Raw genomic sequence first — 17625 nt, forward strand, 5'->3', positions numbered from 1 at the left:
GATGGCATTAATGGATGAAACAAATGGGACTTCCTTAGCAGACCTGAGCCAAAGCTATTGGAAAAGCCAAGCTTGAACACCAGTGGGGATGATCAAAGTGGAGAACTGAAATCACCTGCTGGTTCAATCAATACCAGATTTCTAGGAAAGGGCAAGGATTTCTGATGATAAAAACTATCATCTGTTTTATGAGTAGACTCCTTCATTCATTCAAAAATTATTTATTGAGCATCAGTTATGTGCAAGGCATTTATGAAAGGTACTTGGCCAACAGGTGATCACCAGCTAGTATATTAAAAACTTGTTAGCCTAGGAAATTTCTTTTAAGTTTATTTATTTCTTTCTGAGAGAGCAGAGAGAGGGAAGTGCAGAGAGAGAAGGAGAGAGAGAATCCCAAGCAGACTCCGCACTGTCAGCACAGAGCCCAATGTGGAGCTCGATCTCATGAATCATGAGATCATGACCTGAGCCAAAATCAAGAGTTGGACACTTATGTGACTGAACCACCCAGGCACCCCACCCAGGCAATATTTTTAACAGAATAATGTTTCTGGCAACAACTAGTAGATTGGAAAAAAAGGAAAAGAAAAAGAAAAGAAAAGAAAGAAACCTAACATTCAAAATATTCATCCAACATATTTTTTTTAAGTCACCCAGAATCCGTGTCTATTTGTAATGCTCATTTAACTATTTCCCTTTTCTAGCAGCTAAATTACTCAGTTTTGAAAAGAATCATTTTTTTCTGATATTCTCAATAATTCAATTCCAATTTTATTTAAAAAAAAATGAACTTCCTTGTTGCTGTAGAACACTGGGGTTTTTACCTTCAGGTATGATAAACCCTCCAAAGATGATATAAAAGCAGAATTAACACCATTTTTGTTGGAGATTTCTAAATTTAGAAGGTCTATTACTATCATTTAGAAATGTACCCTATTCTATGACTTTTTGTATCACTGGACTATCTGGCAGGGAATCAAATACACCAAGAAATACTCATCAAGAGAGAAATGAATTAGCTAATATTCTTTCATTCTAAATGTTACTGCAAAATAAAAGCAAGGTGTTTGCCTGATTTAAATGTTATTGGTAAAACTATTCAGTTGAAATAATGATTTAAAAAGAAAATAAGTAAAGTTGTTTTGTTTCAACCACACTGAATATAGAAACTATATTACTAAAACGTGTTTGAATGTTTATAAAGTTAGTTTTAAATGTACTTTTTCAATCTTCATGATTTTCAATTCTTTAAAGATAATCTTACCTGAATGCTTGTGATTGTCTCTGTTTAATATTTAATTCATGTTGCAAATGACTCAATTCTTTCTGTACTCTCTGAAATTCATTTTGTTGACTTTTTAACTGCATACTTACATCCCAAATTCTAAAAATATAAACAAAAAACATCCATTACAAGTTTAAATAATCCTTCATGAGAGCTTTATTAAATTAAAATTTAAATACACTTTTAATAAAAATAAATTCTAAAAAACTATGCATCTTTATATATGCTAAATGAATGTACAGAAAAAGTATGGAGAGACACAAATCAAACACCATTAACACTGGGAAGGAGAGTGGAACCAATTGGCAGGGGAAAGGCAAGGAAGGGCACTGAAGGGAGGCAAAACTTTTTCTCTGTATCTTTTGTATTGTTCAAATTTTTACAACAAACATTTTTTTACTTGAATTGCTAATTAAAATATAACTTAAAAACATCAATTTAATTTTTATTAAAGTAATATGTGTATGTAATTTCAAATGTCAAATATTACTAAAAGAGTTGTAAGAAAAAAAACAGAAATCATTTTCTTTTACCTCAATTCCCACTGCCCAAAACAACTTTCAACATTTTTCCTGATTCCTCTAGTATTTACTTCTATATTACTAAATGACATGCTTATATTATTATTCCTTAATATTTCAGTATAGATATTACCTAGTAAATTACAAATTACAGTTAAGATCTGATTCTGCTACATATAACTGAGACCTGAATATGACAGCTTAAATATACAAGAGTATATTATATCGCATAAAACAAATGTATTATTAGCCAATCTAATGCTGATGTAATAGCTTTATAGAGTCATCAGGTCCCCAGGATACTTCCAACTCTCTGGTCTACTATCTTTGGTATATGTCTTTTATTTTCATTGACCATGATAATGGCAGAAACTGCAACAATTCTTTTCCCATTCCAGACTAGCAACAAGAGGAGAATAATGACTCACTCTGTCTCTTATAAGGAAACTTCCTAGAAGTACCACTAACTACTTCTGCTGAACTTAGACACATGGCTGTACCTACTGTAAGTAAAGCTGGGAAACGTAGTCTTTTAATTGGAAAGATTAGCTTCCAGGTATATCCACAGTTCTATTACTAACAGAGAAGGAAGAATGGTGTTATAGTAGGTAGCTAGCAGTCTCTATCACAATCCTAGTAAGAACTGACCCTCCTCCACATACCTATACTCTTAAACGTACAAACACACCACCCTCCCCATCTTACCCTCCCAGTTAAGTTACATCAGTCTTTTTATTCAGTATTTACATTATTCTTCACTAGTGAGCTATCTGTTATGTTATGATCACATTTCTTTTCTCGTACAACTTTTTGGTGTCCCTGGATTGAAAACCCATCTCCTTTTCTTCTTAGTTTTCTGTATACCTATCTTTGATACATCTTCCAAATCTGACAGAGGTCTAATTCTGCTTTCTCAGTATCTTCAGACACAGCGGAAAACTCTTCCATATCATTTCTTTTCCAGGAAACATCCTTCCCAGAGCTCTCTATTCCCATGCTCCTGTCTGGGTATTCTCCAGTTTGACTAAACAACTGTCACCCTGTGACTTGCCTTTCTTACCATTTCAGGAACTGTCCTTAGCTCTCTTTCATGTCTGTACCCTGTACCCTGGCTCTAAAGTCTTCCTCCTTCTTGGTGTTCTCCTTTTGGTGGAATAAATCCTCCAGGAGTTTGTTTTTTGATTTTGTTTGTTTTTTGTTTTTTGTTTTGTACGTGAGAGGTAATTTTAAGAACTTGAATATGTGAAAATGTATTATATCTCAGACTGGACAGTTTAGCTAAATATAGAATCATAGATGAGAAAAAATATTCTTCATCTGAAAATTAGGGCACTTTTCCTCTGTTTCCTAACATATGGTGCTGTTTCTGAAAAGTCCAATGCCGGTCTAATTTCTACTTCTTTGTATGATACATGGTAGGTTCTCCTCACTCTGCCCCTGCCCTGGTTCAGAAGCTTTAAGATTTTTCTCTTTTCACTTAGTATTCTTAAATTTCATCACAATATATTATTGTATCAGTCTTTTGTCTTTCTCTTTGCTGGGCACATGATATTTTGAAAACTGGTGTTCTTTAGTTCCAGGAATTTTACCCTAAGGAAAATGATTCTTTCCCCTTCATTTTCTATGTTGTTTTTTTTTTCTTTTCTTTTCTGGAACATCTTTCTGTTTAGATGTGGGACCTTCTGAAGAGATTTTCTAATTTTCTTAAATTTTTGCCATCTTACTACTTTGGACATTTTGTTTATCTTCCATCCTGTCTACAAAATTTTTAATTTCTGTTAAATTTTAATTACCAAGAATTCTTTCTTATTCTTCAAAAGTCTACAAGAATTCTTTCTTGTTCTTATTTCATGATTACAATTTCTTTTCTTATTTTTTGAAGGTATCAATTACTGTGTGTTTTACCGTTTATTTTTTATTTTTTTAATTTATTATTTTTGAGAAAGAGAGAGAGTGTGAGCAGGCGAGGGGAAGAGGGAGAGAGGGAGACACAGAATCTGAAACAGGCTCCAGGCTCTGAGCTGTCAGCACAGAGCCCAATGCAGGGCTTGAACTCACAAACTGTGAGATCATGACCTGAGCTGAAGTTGGATGATTAACCAACTAAGCCACCCAGGGACCCCAATTATGGTGTATTTTAAAGTTTTCTTCAGCTTACTTCATAGCTTCTGTTCCTCTGGCTTTTTAAATTTTTTCTTTGTTTTGCTTCCCTTCTTTCACATTTGAAGCCTTCCTTACAAGTCTGGAGATCCTTTGTTATCTATTCATATTTACAAATGAGGACAATTGGTCCCATTTCTATAAGTTACTAATGATGGAGAAAAGAGGGAGTGGCTTTTCTAGATAAAAGAGAAGTAACAAAAGTGACAATCAAATGTGACATGTAAACCTTGTGTAGAACCAGATTCAAACAAATAAACTACAATTTTTTTTTAATATTGAGGAAATTTGATTATGAACTGGGAATGAGAAAATACTGAGGAACTATTGCTAATTTGGGAATAATAATACTGTTGTTGTATAAGAAAATGGCATATCACACTGAAGTAAATGGAGGTGAAACTAGCATGCAGTCTTGGATTTTCCTTAAATTGCTTCAACAAAAAAAAAAAAATGGGACAGATGAAACACATAAGACAAAATTGTGGTAATTTTTGAATCTGTGTTAATGTATATTATACTATTTTCACCTAGAAAAAAAAAAAACTAACAAACGAGGCAGTGAAATTCTGTCTTAAGGTTCTGTGGTGTGTGCAGGAATTATTAAATGATGGCCTTCAACTGTGCGGAGATCACATGGGGAATTAGCTATTTTGCTAGTACCTATGCCATCTGCCAGAGTCAGGGCAAGGTAATTAAAAGCCTTTGAGGAGACAGAGTGGGAGAGAGGTTCTGAAAGCCTAAATGCACTTTTAAAATATTTTTCATAAATTCTCCTATTTTCAGCCTCACTTTGTACCCTGACAAGTATTTCTCTTGGCATACTGAGAGAAAGAAATTAGCCAAGTGTTTTCAGGAGTCACATCTAAAAAAATAAATAAATAAATAAAAATTAAAGAAATGTAGAAAATAAAAGGTTAGAAAAATATATACCAGATGCTTTAAAAATGACAAAAGATATATATTAATATTAATAACTACTAATAAAGGGAACAACCTTAAGTTTTGATAAAAGTCTAATCCACCAAGAAAAATAATAATCATGAACTTTTACATACCCAAAATATAAAGAAATATCTGTTAAAAATCAAATGAGAATAAATTACTAATCATAATGGGAGGTAGGAACACATTTCTCACAGGAATGGAATGGTCACAATGACATGAAAAATAGTAAAGATATTGAGGCTATGAATAACAATTAATAAACCTGATGCACGGATATAATTAGAGGATATATCTAATAATCATTCTTCCAAATATGTGGTATAATCACAAAAACTGACCACGTAATCAGCCACGATTGAAATTTTAATATATTCTTTTTTTCATTTTTATTTATTTACTTATTTTAATTTACATACCTCCCTCCCTTCCTTCCTTCCTTTTCTTTTCTTTTTAAAAAAATTACATCCAAGGTAGTTAGCATATAGGGCAATCATGATTTCAGGAGTAGAATCCAATGATTCATCCCCTACATATAACACCCAGTGCTCATCCCAACAAGTGTCTTCTTTAATGCCCCTTGCCCATTTAGCCATCCCCCAACCAAAACCCCTCCAGCAACCCTTAGTTTGTCCTCTATATTTAAGAGTCTCTTATGTTTTGTTCTCCTCCCTGTTTTTATATTATTTTTGCTTCTCTTCCCTCATGTTCATCTGTTTTATATCTTAAATTCCACATATGCGTGAAGTCATATGATATTTGCCTTTTTCTGACTTAGCATAATACACTCTAGTGCCATCCACATTGTTGCAAATGGCAAGATTTCATTCTTTTTGATTGCCGAGTAGTACTCCACTGGATATGTATGTATGTATGTGTATACATATATATATACACACTACATCTTTAACCATTCATCTGTCGATGGACATTTGGGCTCTTTCCATACTTAGGCTATTGTTGATAACACTGCTATAAACATTGGGGTGCATGTGCCTTTTCCAATCAGCACTTTTGTATCCTTTGGATAAATATCTAGTAGTGCAATTGCTGGGTCATAGGGTAGTTCTATTTTTAATTTTTTGAGGAACCTCCATACTGTTTCCCAGAGTGGCTTCACCAGTTTGCATTCTCACCAGGAGTGCAAAAGAGTTTCCCTTTCTCTGCATCCTTGCCAACATCTGTTATTGCCTGGGTGGTTAATTTTAGCCATTCTGACTGGTGTGAGGTGGTATCTCATTGTGGTTTTGATTTCTATTTCCCTGATGACAAGTGATGTTGAGCATTTTTTCATGTGGTCCCAATAGTTCATTTTTGCTTTTGTTTCTCTTGGCCCTGGAGACGTGTTGAGTAAGAAGTTGCTGTGGCTGAAGTCAAAGAGGTTTTTGCCTGCTTTCTCCTGTAAGATTTTGATGGCTTCCTGTCTTATGTTTAGGTCTTTCATCTATTTTGAGTTTATTTTTTTGTATGGTGTAAGCAACTGGTCCAGGTTCATGTCATTGTCCAGTTTTCCCAACACCATTTGCTGAAGAGACTGTCTTTATTCCATTGGATATTCTTTCCTGCTTTGTCAAAGATTAGTTGGCCATACATTTATGGGTCCATTTCTAGGTTTCCTATTCTGTTCCATTGATCTAAGTGTCTGTTTTTGTGCCAGTACCATACTGTCTTGATGATTACAGCTTTGTAATACAGCTTGAAATCCAGGATTGTGATGCCTTTGGTTTTCTTTTTCACCATTGCTTTGGTTATTCATGGTCTTTTCTGGTTCCATACAAATTTTAGGATTGCTTGTTCTAGCTCTGTGAAGAATACTGGTGATATTTTGATAGGGATTGCAAAATTTTAATATGTTCTTAAAAAGAAAATCATATACCCACATTCATTGTCTACAGTAAAATTACACAAAACATTTACAACAAAAAGTCCACTAAAAATCTACATATATGGAAACTTAAACATACATCTAATGAACTTTGAGTCAAAAAGGAAGTAAAAATAAAAATTATCAACTATTTAGAAACAAATGATAATGCATTTATTAAAAAAAACCAATGAATGGGCATTCTGAATGTCATGATCTAAGAGGAAGTATAAATGACAAAAAAAAATTTATTCTCAGAAATAAGGGTACCCCAGTAGCAATAAGCATACCCAATTCTTACATCTTGGTTTCTAAATACTATTTCCAACAAAATAAACCAAAGCATCTTAGAGAACTGGTTGATTCCAGGGGTGAGGCAGGTAAAATCTAAGGTGAGCCTAGAATATTTTGTGGTGCCAGAAAGTAAGGAAGAGCTCAAGGAAGATAGGACACGTTGAAAGGGCACAGGTGCCACCTGACAGCTCCTAATAACCAAAACTGGAACCGCTGATAAACAAAAAGAATAACTATAGTATTTGAGTATAACCCACAAAATAAAAATGAATGATTACATACTGATACTAATAAGTAACTGAATAAATAAATGGAAGAGAAGGAACAGTCCTTCCCTCACAAAGAAATTCCAATTAATAAATGTAGAAGGAATAAGTATTTACAGCAAAATATGTATAATTGCAAAGGGAAAAATAATAATTTTACAATGGAGGAACCTGGCAAACCCCACCTTAGCCAAGTGATCAAGGTAAACATCATCTGTAAGAAGACATATTAACATCATGATACACTAATAAGGACATATCACTTCTGTGGTATTCTTGCGAAAAAAGAATAATCTCAACAAAATTATGAGTAAACAGACAAACCCAAATTAAGGGATATTCTACAAATAACTGAACAGTACTCTTGAAAAGCCTTGGGTCATGAAAGGCTAAGATTAAGGAACTGTCACAGACCAAAGAAGACTAGGACAGTATAAGCTCTAAATGCAATGTGTGATTCAAGATTGAAGCCTGAACTGGAAAAGAAGATGCTAGTGGAAAAACTGATACAATACCAATGTTAATTTCTTAGTTTTTTGGTTTTTTTAACTGTCCATAGTTATGTAAGGTGTTAACATCAGGAGAAGCTAGGCATATGGAAACTGTACTATTTTTTATTTTTTGCAACTTTCTGTAAGTCTAAAATTATTTCAAAATAAAAAGTTCTTAAAAATCACTTGCACATATACAATGAGTAATTTGTACATGTTAAATATATCTGTAGTATAAATTATGTAAAAAGGTGGGTGCTTTTTAGGGGCACCAGGGCGTCTCAATCGGTTAAGTGTCTGACTTCAGCTCTGTGCTGACAGCTCAGAGCCTGGAGCCTGCCTTGGATTCTGTGACTGCCTTCCTCTCTGCCCCTTCCCCACACATGTGCTGTCTCTCTCTCTCTCTCTCTCTCTCTCAAAAATAAACATTAAAAAAAAGGCGGGTGCATCTTAAATTTTGGAGGTTATAAAATATTTTTAATAGCAAAAATAAAAGGAAAAAACCTTCATGGTCAATAGTACAGGAACTTTAAACAACCTATATTCCTATGCAATACTATACAAAAAATAAAAAAAGAATGAAATAGATCTCTATGTCCTGGCATAGAAAGAATACGAAGACCAATTATCAAGAAAAAAGAAAAGCTGTAATTTACAGATGAGTAAAAGTTTTCAAACATGCCTAGTAGGAATGCAAATTAACACAACTACTTTGAATAAATAATTGGATCTATAAACCAGGCCATATGTATAAGGCCAAGACCCAGAACTTCCACACCTAGTACATATCCAACAGAAATGTGCTCATATTTTCACCAAAGACATGCACATGAATGCTCATGGCACCGCTGATTATAATAGCCCTGAACTGAAAACAGCCCAAATACCCATCCATAGCAGAGTAGATAAATCCACTGTGGCATATTCAGACCATGGAAAACTGAAGAGCAACAGGAATGAACAAAAAGCTGCCACCCAAAACAACATAGACGCATCTCACAAACATCAGGAAACCAGACAAGAGAATATACAGTATATGATTCCATTTACATAAAGTTCAAAAAAAGGCAACATTAATCTTTGGTGTTATAAGCCAAGATAGTAAGTAAATTCCTCTGGATGGGTGATAATAAGAGAGGTAAAGAGACCTTCTGGAAGGATGTTGTACTCTGTTTCATGATCTGGGTGCTGATTACATGGGAAATTCACTGTGTGAAATTTAATTTAGCTGTACATATTTATGCATTCTTCTCTATTTTATACTTCAATAAAAATTTATAAAAATAAAATCAAAATTAAACACCTAGACAGCTTATTACTTGTATGTAAGCATATAGAGATTGATAAATGTGGAAAAATCCAGAAATATTAGAAGAAAATTTAAGCTACACTTAAAGAAAAGTTAAGTTTATTCTGCTGGATTAAATGGCTTTTCTATTAAACATTCCTTAATTATAGCCCACTCCAACTATTAAGATTTACCCAGAAAAGAATTCGAAGCTTGTATTTTTACAAATTATTTTCCTTTTCATAATTAAAAAAAATACACATGAAAACACTTTCCAACTTTAATTCTTTTAATACACTCCCCAGCTGAATGTTACATATAAATAGCATCTCAAGCCCTTTAATACTCCTTGAGAAGTTAGGCCACATTATTTCAATCTGTTCTGGCTGTGTAAGTTGACTTCACTTCTTTCAAATCAAACTGATAAGGTTATAAATGTCATGCCTGGAAAGGCACTAATGTTCACTTTTACATATTTTATCAACTTTATGAAATAAACAATTCACATAATATTGCAATAAAGTATGTACTGTGCAAGTACATATTTTTCTCTAGCGGTCATAATTCTGCATTAAAGTTGAATACTATGTTGATATGAGGACATGTTGTTGTCTAGCGAGAGGGTGTTCCTGAAAATAGGGACTAACAGCATGTTCTAGTGGAGAGAGTCCTGTGCTGGAAGTTAGATGATTTGTATTATAAACCTCTTGCCAATGCACCCATGAGAACAACACATTTATTACTCTTACATACTTCCCAGCTTTTCTCTTAGCTAACTTGATTAAAATGAATCGTGTGAGAATCACAGAGTTGTAAAACAAAGTTGGGAAAGGTATTATAGTCTCTTAATTATTTTCATTCGGATCATCTACTAATATTACTCATAATGAAAATATTCTTAAATTGAAAATACTTTAAAAACACCCCTTTAGCTTCCCTCCAGTCTATAATCAAACACTTCAGAAAACACAATAAGGAAGCTAATCATATCCCTAGGGATTCTACCACCTGTAACCTATATTCTTTTATGTCCAGCTCCTGGCTCTAAAGATTCCTTTATTTTTAGTATTTCCTTCAAACTGGTTTTACAGCAATCTAAGATGATAGGTGGAAGTTCAGGGTCCACAGAAATTAGGTGGCAGATTTTCAGGACTGTGGCCTATCATGGCAGGCAAAGGCATCCAATTATCAAGGGGTAAATTAGGACTGCAACAAAGAAATCAATCAAAACAAGTTAGTGCTTCAAGAATTCTTGGGAAACAGATTTCAGAAATTAACATGCAGCTAACTGCCAATCACAAAATGCGGCTTCTCTAGAATTAACCACTGCCTAAATGCATCCAGAAAATTAAATTACCTTTCAAGAAAGTAGGGAGTGTGAGGTGGGAAGGCCAAGTGTATAGGTAGATAAATCATTCAGGACTCAATAAAACCAGAAAGAATTCTTATTTTGCAGAGAAAAGTCATAAACACTTTGTGAAACTCTGGAGATAGAAACCAAACTTCTTTACCTATTATCAGGAGTATGGCAACTTCAAAAATGTCAACTGGAGAATGCCCAGGACCAGAAATGTCACTAACATACAATTGCACAGAATAATAGCAATATTTATAACAAAATTATTTGTGAATGCAACAATTTCCTTTTGAGTGATATCCTATTGCTTTTATTTATAAAAATCATTATGATACTTATTTATGTCTTCCTACAAAAGTTCTAGCTTAGTTATTAAAACATATCCTTTTCTGAGGTAGTTAATTTTATCCCAGTCATTATTGTATACAGTATCAATGTACTTTCAGTGTATTGGTAACAAATGTACTCCTTAATAGTTTGACTCCTTCTAAACAGTGATTGCCCTATTGACGGAAGGTTCTAACATGTAGAGGTCTCAAAAGTCGAACAATGGTAAGCCATTGTCTTGACTTTGATACCACACATTCATATTCATTCCCTCGCCTCTTCTCTCTCCTCTCTCCCCTGTCTCTCCCCACTCTTTCCCAACAATATGAGAATGGTACTTTCCATTGGACTGAATCAACACTGCTTTTTAAATGAACTTCATTTAATTGGTCTGATTTGAGCTTTATTCAGTCCCTGATTTTTCCCTGGGTCTCTTTAATTTTTTTAATGGATAAGTACCTAGAACATATAATCTCCCAAAACTGAAGCAGGAAGAAATAGAAAATTTGAACAGACTGAACACCAGCAGTGAAATTGAATCAGTAATCAAAAAATTCCCCTGGTTTCTTTAATGTAGAGAATCTACTAAATAGATCTTCCTTTGACTAAATATGATACTCTTAAGCTTTACTAGTACAGAAACAGAAGTTAAAAATCTTAACCTTGACTTAATAAATAACCAAACACATAATTCTGTATTGTAGGTTTGATGTATATTTTCACAAAATGGAGGTGAAAGTTTTGCTGTATTTTCCTTGAAGGCAAGGGGATAGATGGAAGATAATTTGGAGAAAAATGGAAATTTCCATTGTTTTAAAGTGCTCTTAGGGGCACCTGGGTGGCTCAGTCGGCTGGGCGTCCGACTTCGACTCAGGTCATGATCTCCCAGTTCGTGGGTTCGAGCCCCACGTCGGGCTCTGGGCTAACATCTGTGAGCCTGGAGCCTGCTTCAAATTCTATGTCTCCCTCTCTCTCTGCTCCTCCCCTGCTCATGCTCAGTCTCTCTCTCCTTCAAAAATAAATAAAAGCATTTAAAAAAATTAAAAAATAAATAAATAAAAATAAAGTGCTCTTAATAAAATCACATTGTTATAAAAAAACTGTTTTAAATATTGCTACCATCATTCTAAGTTACCTTTTTAATTTTGTTAAGTTATTTATTTATTTATTTTGAGAGAGACACAGAGAATGTAAGCAAGGGAGGGACAAAGAGAGAGGGAGAGAGAGAATTCCCCAGCAGGCTCTGCACCTTCAGCAGAGTCCAACACTTGAACTAAACCATGAGACCATGACCTGAGCCAAAATCAGGAGTTTGACGCTTAACCGACTGAGCCACCCAGGTGCCCCAAAGTACACTTAACAATTACATTATTTATTCTTTAGTGCAAGAATTTACGATTCTTACTTCCCTAATTGTTCTGTCCCAGTTTTGGTAACATAGAAGGCATTGGTGAATATTCTTTTGATTAACTCTAAAGAATGGAAAGCATATAAAATCCCTGGATATTCTTTTTCATGTAATGGTGGATATTCTTTTTCATGTAATGGTTAGCTACTGTTTTGTCCACCCAGTACGATTCCCTTTATGTGAAATCATCAACTCTTTATGCAAAGAATTATTTTTTCCACCCGAACCTTAAAGATCCAACCATTCATATGACTACTGCCACAGAAGTTTCCATGTTCTAGGACTCAAACTCCACTGGCTCAGTGGATGAAACACCTGCCCCAAACTAGGTGAACCAGAGCTCTTCTCTAGGATTTTTTTTCCCCTTGCAACAAGAGAAAAGAGCAGGCAGTTCTTCTCAGGTGGCAGTAGATCTAGGAACTAAAACTTAGGCATTGTAGGCAACTGCTTTTCCTTCTAAAAGGAGAAAGTAAATCTGCAGCTTAAGAGAATAAAGCCAATATGCAACGAAAAGCGAAGATGAAAGACAAAAAGAAAATCTTAGGGGTGGTCATGTCCTTTGTTCAGGTTATTCCTGAGGGCTAGCTCCCATGGTTCAATTTTTTCTTTGAAATCTGCGATCCATTAATTTTTTTAAATTTTGTGTCCAAGCTAGTTCAAGCTAGATTTTAGTCACTTACAATTAAGAGTTTTAACTAACAGTGTATGACCCAGGATCCATCATACAGCAAACTTAAAATTAACCTCTAAGGTTAGTTTGAAGATAGAATGCTTTCTAATAATCCTTAAAAAATGGAAAACATTTAGTGAAATAAGCTCATGACAATAAATAGGCAATTCGGAGAAAAGCAATATTGAGTAAAATTTTTATGAATATAAGCTAGATATCGTTCAATAGGTTAATAGGGAACATGATCTGCATTCTAAAGACTGCACTGTTGTTAGTGAAAAGCTGATCTCTGTGAAAGTGCTAGCACCTTAAGTAAAGGGACAAAAGCCATTGTTCTCCAAATGTGAGAACACTAGCTATCCCGTGTAAGGGGCTCCCTGCTCAGCTGACCTTGGGTCTGTGTTTTTACTCTTGGTGGTTATGACATGTATAATAATTTCTAGAAACCCAATTTTAGTACAGTCTTACATATTGTTCAGGAACTCCTCAGTGATATTTTGGATATACGCTTGCCCTTTTAGCTAAACTACATGTATTTGTATTCCTTTTACCCTGTAGTAGTAAAATAGCTATATAGGATTATTCTTTTAAAAAAAACTTTCATTAACATTCTTATAGAAAAAGTAACTTATTTTGATTGTGAAACAGCTTCTAATCTCTTTTTCTCATTAAAAATACTTTTTAAAATGTGATTTTTGAGGCTCTTAGGGTAATAAAATGAACACGTGAAAATTTTTTTAACGTTTATTTATTTTTGAGAAAGAGGGCAGGAGGAGGGGCAGAGAGAGAGAGGGAGACACAGAAGCAGGCTCCAGGCTCTGAGCTGTCAGCACTGAGTCGACATGGGGCTCGAACTCACAGACCACTCACAGAGTACAAGATCATGACCTGAGCTAAAGTTGGACGCTTAACCGACTGAGCCACCCAGGTGCCCCTAAAATGAATACATTTTAAAAGAAGAGACTGGAGGGTGCCTGAGTAGTGCAGTTGGTTAAACGTCCAACTCTTGATCTCGGCTCAGGTCATGATCTCACTGTTAATGAGTTTAAGTCCTGAGTCGGGTGCTGTGCTGATGGTGCAGAGCCTGCTCAGGATTCTCCCTCCTTCTCTCTAATCCTCCCCTGCTTGTGCTCTCTCTCTTTTTCTCTCTCAAAATAAATAAATAAACTTAAAAAAATTTTTTTTAAAAAGAAGAGACTGACACCAAAAAGTAAATATCAGTTATCTCAGAAAGTGACATTAAAGGCAATCTTTTTCATCAAACTTTCTACTTTTCAAATATTCCATAATGTGCACAGTAAAAGTAAGAGACTTAATTTCTGTGAAAAAAATAGATAATAGCAAATAATTTATAAATTAATGTTTGAAGCAATAAAAAATTAGTGCATCTGAAACCCAATATGATAGCCCATTTACTAATGCACCCCAAAATGTCATTAGATTAGTTGTTTTAAACACTAATTTATACATCTGTTCTTTAAAAAGGTTCAAGAGAGCTATATGTGAGCTTCTAGAAATAATGCATAGAATTGTAAGATATTCAAAGAATCATTAAAATTTGAGGCTTCCTTTCCTTCCATTTTTAGGTTTGAAGCAAAAGTAAATCTGGTTCAATCAAAGGAAAAGAGTATATGTGACAGCTTCAGGTCACTATTTTTTAATATTGTGATAAAACTGTAATTACACTAGAGAGGAAAAACAAAAATAGAAACCACTCACTCAAAAATATGTATGACATGCCCACTATGTACATGGTACCACACCCAGCACCATTAAAGATTGGGAAATAAAGGAATAGTATCTGTCTTCTGGTGACTCTGAGTTAGATGTGGGAGAGAATAAAAGTGAAGAGCTACATTACAGTGTGATGCAGATGGTTAAAGGAAGAAGGCAGTGAGAGAAGGCAGAGAGGAAAGTAACCAGCTTCTCTTTGTGTGTCCTTGAAAATATGAAGATTAGAGAATGCTCTGACTGATCAGGAGTACTGTTGAAAACTGGCAAGGAGGAAGAAAAGAATAAAAGAGGGAAGAGGCTGCCCAGATGTAATGGAGGGAAGAAAAGAAAATTTATTAGGAAGTCCTTTTCAAAATATTTAGGGGCGCCTGGGTGGCTCAGTCGCTTGTGTCCAACTTCAGTTCAGGTCATGATGTTGTGGTTCATGAAGCCCCGCGTCAGGCTATGTGCTGACAGCCTGGAGCCTGCTTGGGATTCTCTCTCTTTTCCTCTCTCTCTTCCCTCCTCGACTCTCTCTCTCTCCCTCTCTTTCAAAATAAATAAATAAACAAAAAAGTTTAATAATTACAGAAAAAGCTATGAGTTATTATGGCTACTTCCAAATGAAAGACCATTCAAAGAGTTTCATTAATACTGTAGTGACATTTAAAAATGCCCAAAGAGGGGCGCCTGGGTGGCTCAGTCGGTTAAGCATCCAACTTCAGCTCAGGTCATGATCTCACTGTCCGTGGGTTCGAGCCCCGCGTCGGGCTCTGTGCTGACTGCTCAGAGCCTGAAGCCTGTTTCGGATTCTGTGTCTCCCTCTCTCTCTCTGACCCTCCCCCGTTCATGCTCTGTCTCTCTCTGTCTCAAAAATAAGTAAATGTTAAAAAAAATTTTTTAAAAATAAAAATGCCCAAAGAATCTTTCTGACAAGATATTACATACACTTCATTTTACTATTCAAAGAGAATAAGAAAAAGAAATGTAGTAATATTTGTTCAAAATTCAACTTATTGCCTGCCATATTCTGAGGAAATAAAGCTATGAAATTTTCTCCAACTACAAATCGTTAAAACACATAAAAATATTAAAGCCAAATATTCTTACAGTTAAGAAACCTATTTTATTTTTGGACATTTTTTCTGCTATTGGTGTTTTACTAAATATTTTCTAACGCAAATCCTATACGCTTACACTGAAAGTTTCTAATTGCAATGCCTTAGGAAAGGTAATGTGACTTTTGTAAATCATCAAATAATGGCACTGTGCTCTCAAATTAATTTAAAGCAGATGTTTATAGGGGTCACAGAAAACACCTCTGTTAGAGGGTGACATGAGAATCATGATACTATCTCTTGATAGGGGTTCAGTGATAAGCAGGACCCAGAGCCGAGCTGGTATGATGACTCACTCAGGTTCCTCTGTGTGCAGTCTTACTTTTGTCCAGTTTTGAAGCTGCAAATCAGTCCGTGAACACTCTTTATTTGACTTGACTTTTCATGAGTACCACCATTTAAAATTTCAGGGATTTTACATAAAGATCCAGATTACCTACTTTTCTTTAAAAATCAAGTAATTCAGAAACAACAGGCCCACATCCCCCCCCCCCCAAAAACAATCTCCTGTACCTGCTGTCTCCTTTAATGAGCATGCATCCTCTGGCTTCCTGTAGTTCACACCTAGCCTGTCTCACTCGCTGAAACAAACTCACAATCAGTGAGTTTTGGATACCTGCTTTGCCCCATAGGCATTTAAGTTTGCCATTCTAAATTCTAATTCCAGAGATTCACTAGATGGATTTTAGACGTTTTTATAAGCCATTTAAAGCCCATCCAAATGAGCTTTGGCTACCTCAAATATTTTTTCTCTGAAAATTACATAAGTTGGTTGCCTACCATTTACTTGGGGAATTCTATAAATTAAATGAATTCCATTTTTATTTTGCATAATAAAAAAATAGAGAGAGAGAGACAGAGGCAGAGACAGAGAAACAGAAAAAGAAAGAGAATGGCAAAACCGTAGAGAAAAATCAGAATTTATACTGACAGCTACCAAGATACTAAGACTTGAAGGCAAGGAGAAATCATGACTGTCCGCTCCAAAGTTGCAGTGGGATCCTTAGTTTAAAGATTGACTGATACCTACCCTACCGACAGCAACTTGTCTCTCACAAAACTGGCAAGAATAAACCTTTTCTATCTCATTTCCCATTAAACAACAACAAACAAACAACAAACAACAACAGCAAAAGACAACAGCAGCAATAAATGACCCAGCACCAACCATGCAAAAGGTCCAATGCAACATAAGTTACAGGTGTTTTCTCATTTAAACCTTTTGGGGAATCCTAGCTCCAGTTTCTCAATTTCCTTTTGGTCCCAGTTAAGGGATTTTTGCCTGATTTTTAACAGTTTCTTTTTCATATCAAATGTTTTATTAACCCTTATTTTAGTGTTGTCAAACTATGTTCCACAGTAAGCCCCAGCGCACTCCAAAAAATGGTTTCATAGTAAAATAAAATTGGAAATAACAGGTTTTTTATACTGTAAAACTTCTTAGGGTTTTTACTGTGCTAATATGTAAAGTGAATCACCAAGAGAAGATAGATGAGTATGTTCCAAACTTAAAATTTGACCATAGGATAGTTTTTCAATAACATTTCTTACAAATCCCTTGGAACACACTTTGAGGAGCAATGTTCTATTTTTAGTATTAATCTTATAATCATTCTATGTAATTGCTTTTATTTAAAGTGGTGTTCATTTCAATATGGTATCAGAAAGTATCAGCAGAAGGCAGAAAGCTGAGCAGATGGCAGGTACTTCCAACAAGAATAGAGGTTCCTCTTTTCCTAGTGAATCTTGCAGAGGCTCTATCTGGCCAAATGAGCTATTCCCTTTACGGGGACTCCTGTTCAGAATGGAGCTGGCTCCATCAAAGACTCCTTCTCACACAATTTCAGGCGTTGTCTCAAGTTCTGCCCTACAAACTTACTTGAATCATCAAACTGTTTCCAACTCCTAACCTTTTACT

At 35.0% G+C, this 17625-nt stretch overlaps 1 protein-coding gene across 7 annotated transcripts in view; it reads right to left on the reverse strand.

Annotated features, from left to right (window-relative positions):
• LEKR1 (leucine, glutamate and lysine rich 1) overlaps positions 1-17625 on the reverse strand; it is a 219493-nt gene that overhangs the window by 144365 nt on the left and 57503 nt on the right. For 6 of the 7 annotated variants that reach the window (XR_008422539.1, XR_008422538.1, XR_008422537.1 and 3 more), the window contains one exon: positions 1265-1384. Coding sequence is in view for 2 of the 7 variants with exons in the window: in XM_019440299.2 (XP_019295844.2) it covers positions 1265-1384 (120 nt within the window). In the remaining 5 variants the exon portion in view is untranslated. Of the gene's footprint in view, positions 1-1264; positions 1385-2553; positions 4811-17625 lie in introns of those variants that run through there. The other variant, XR_008422540.1, reaches the window with a different exon arrangement.

Source organism: Panthera pardus, unplaced genomic scaffold, assembly GCF_024362965.1.
Source record: "Panthera pardus isolate Hobbes unplaced genomic scaffold, ASM2436296v1 HiC_scaffold_16, whole genome shotgun sequence".
NCBI classification, from domain to species: Eukaryota; Metazoa; Chordata; class Mammalia; order Carnivora; family Felidae; genus Panthera; species Panthera pardus.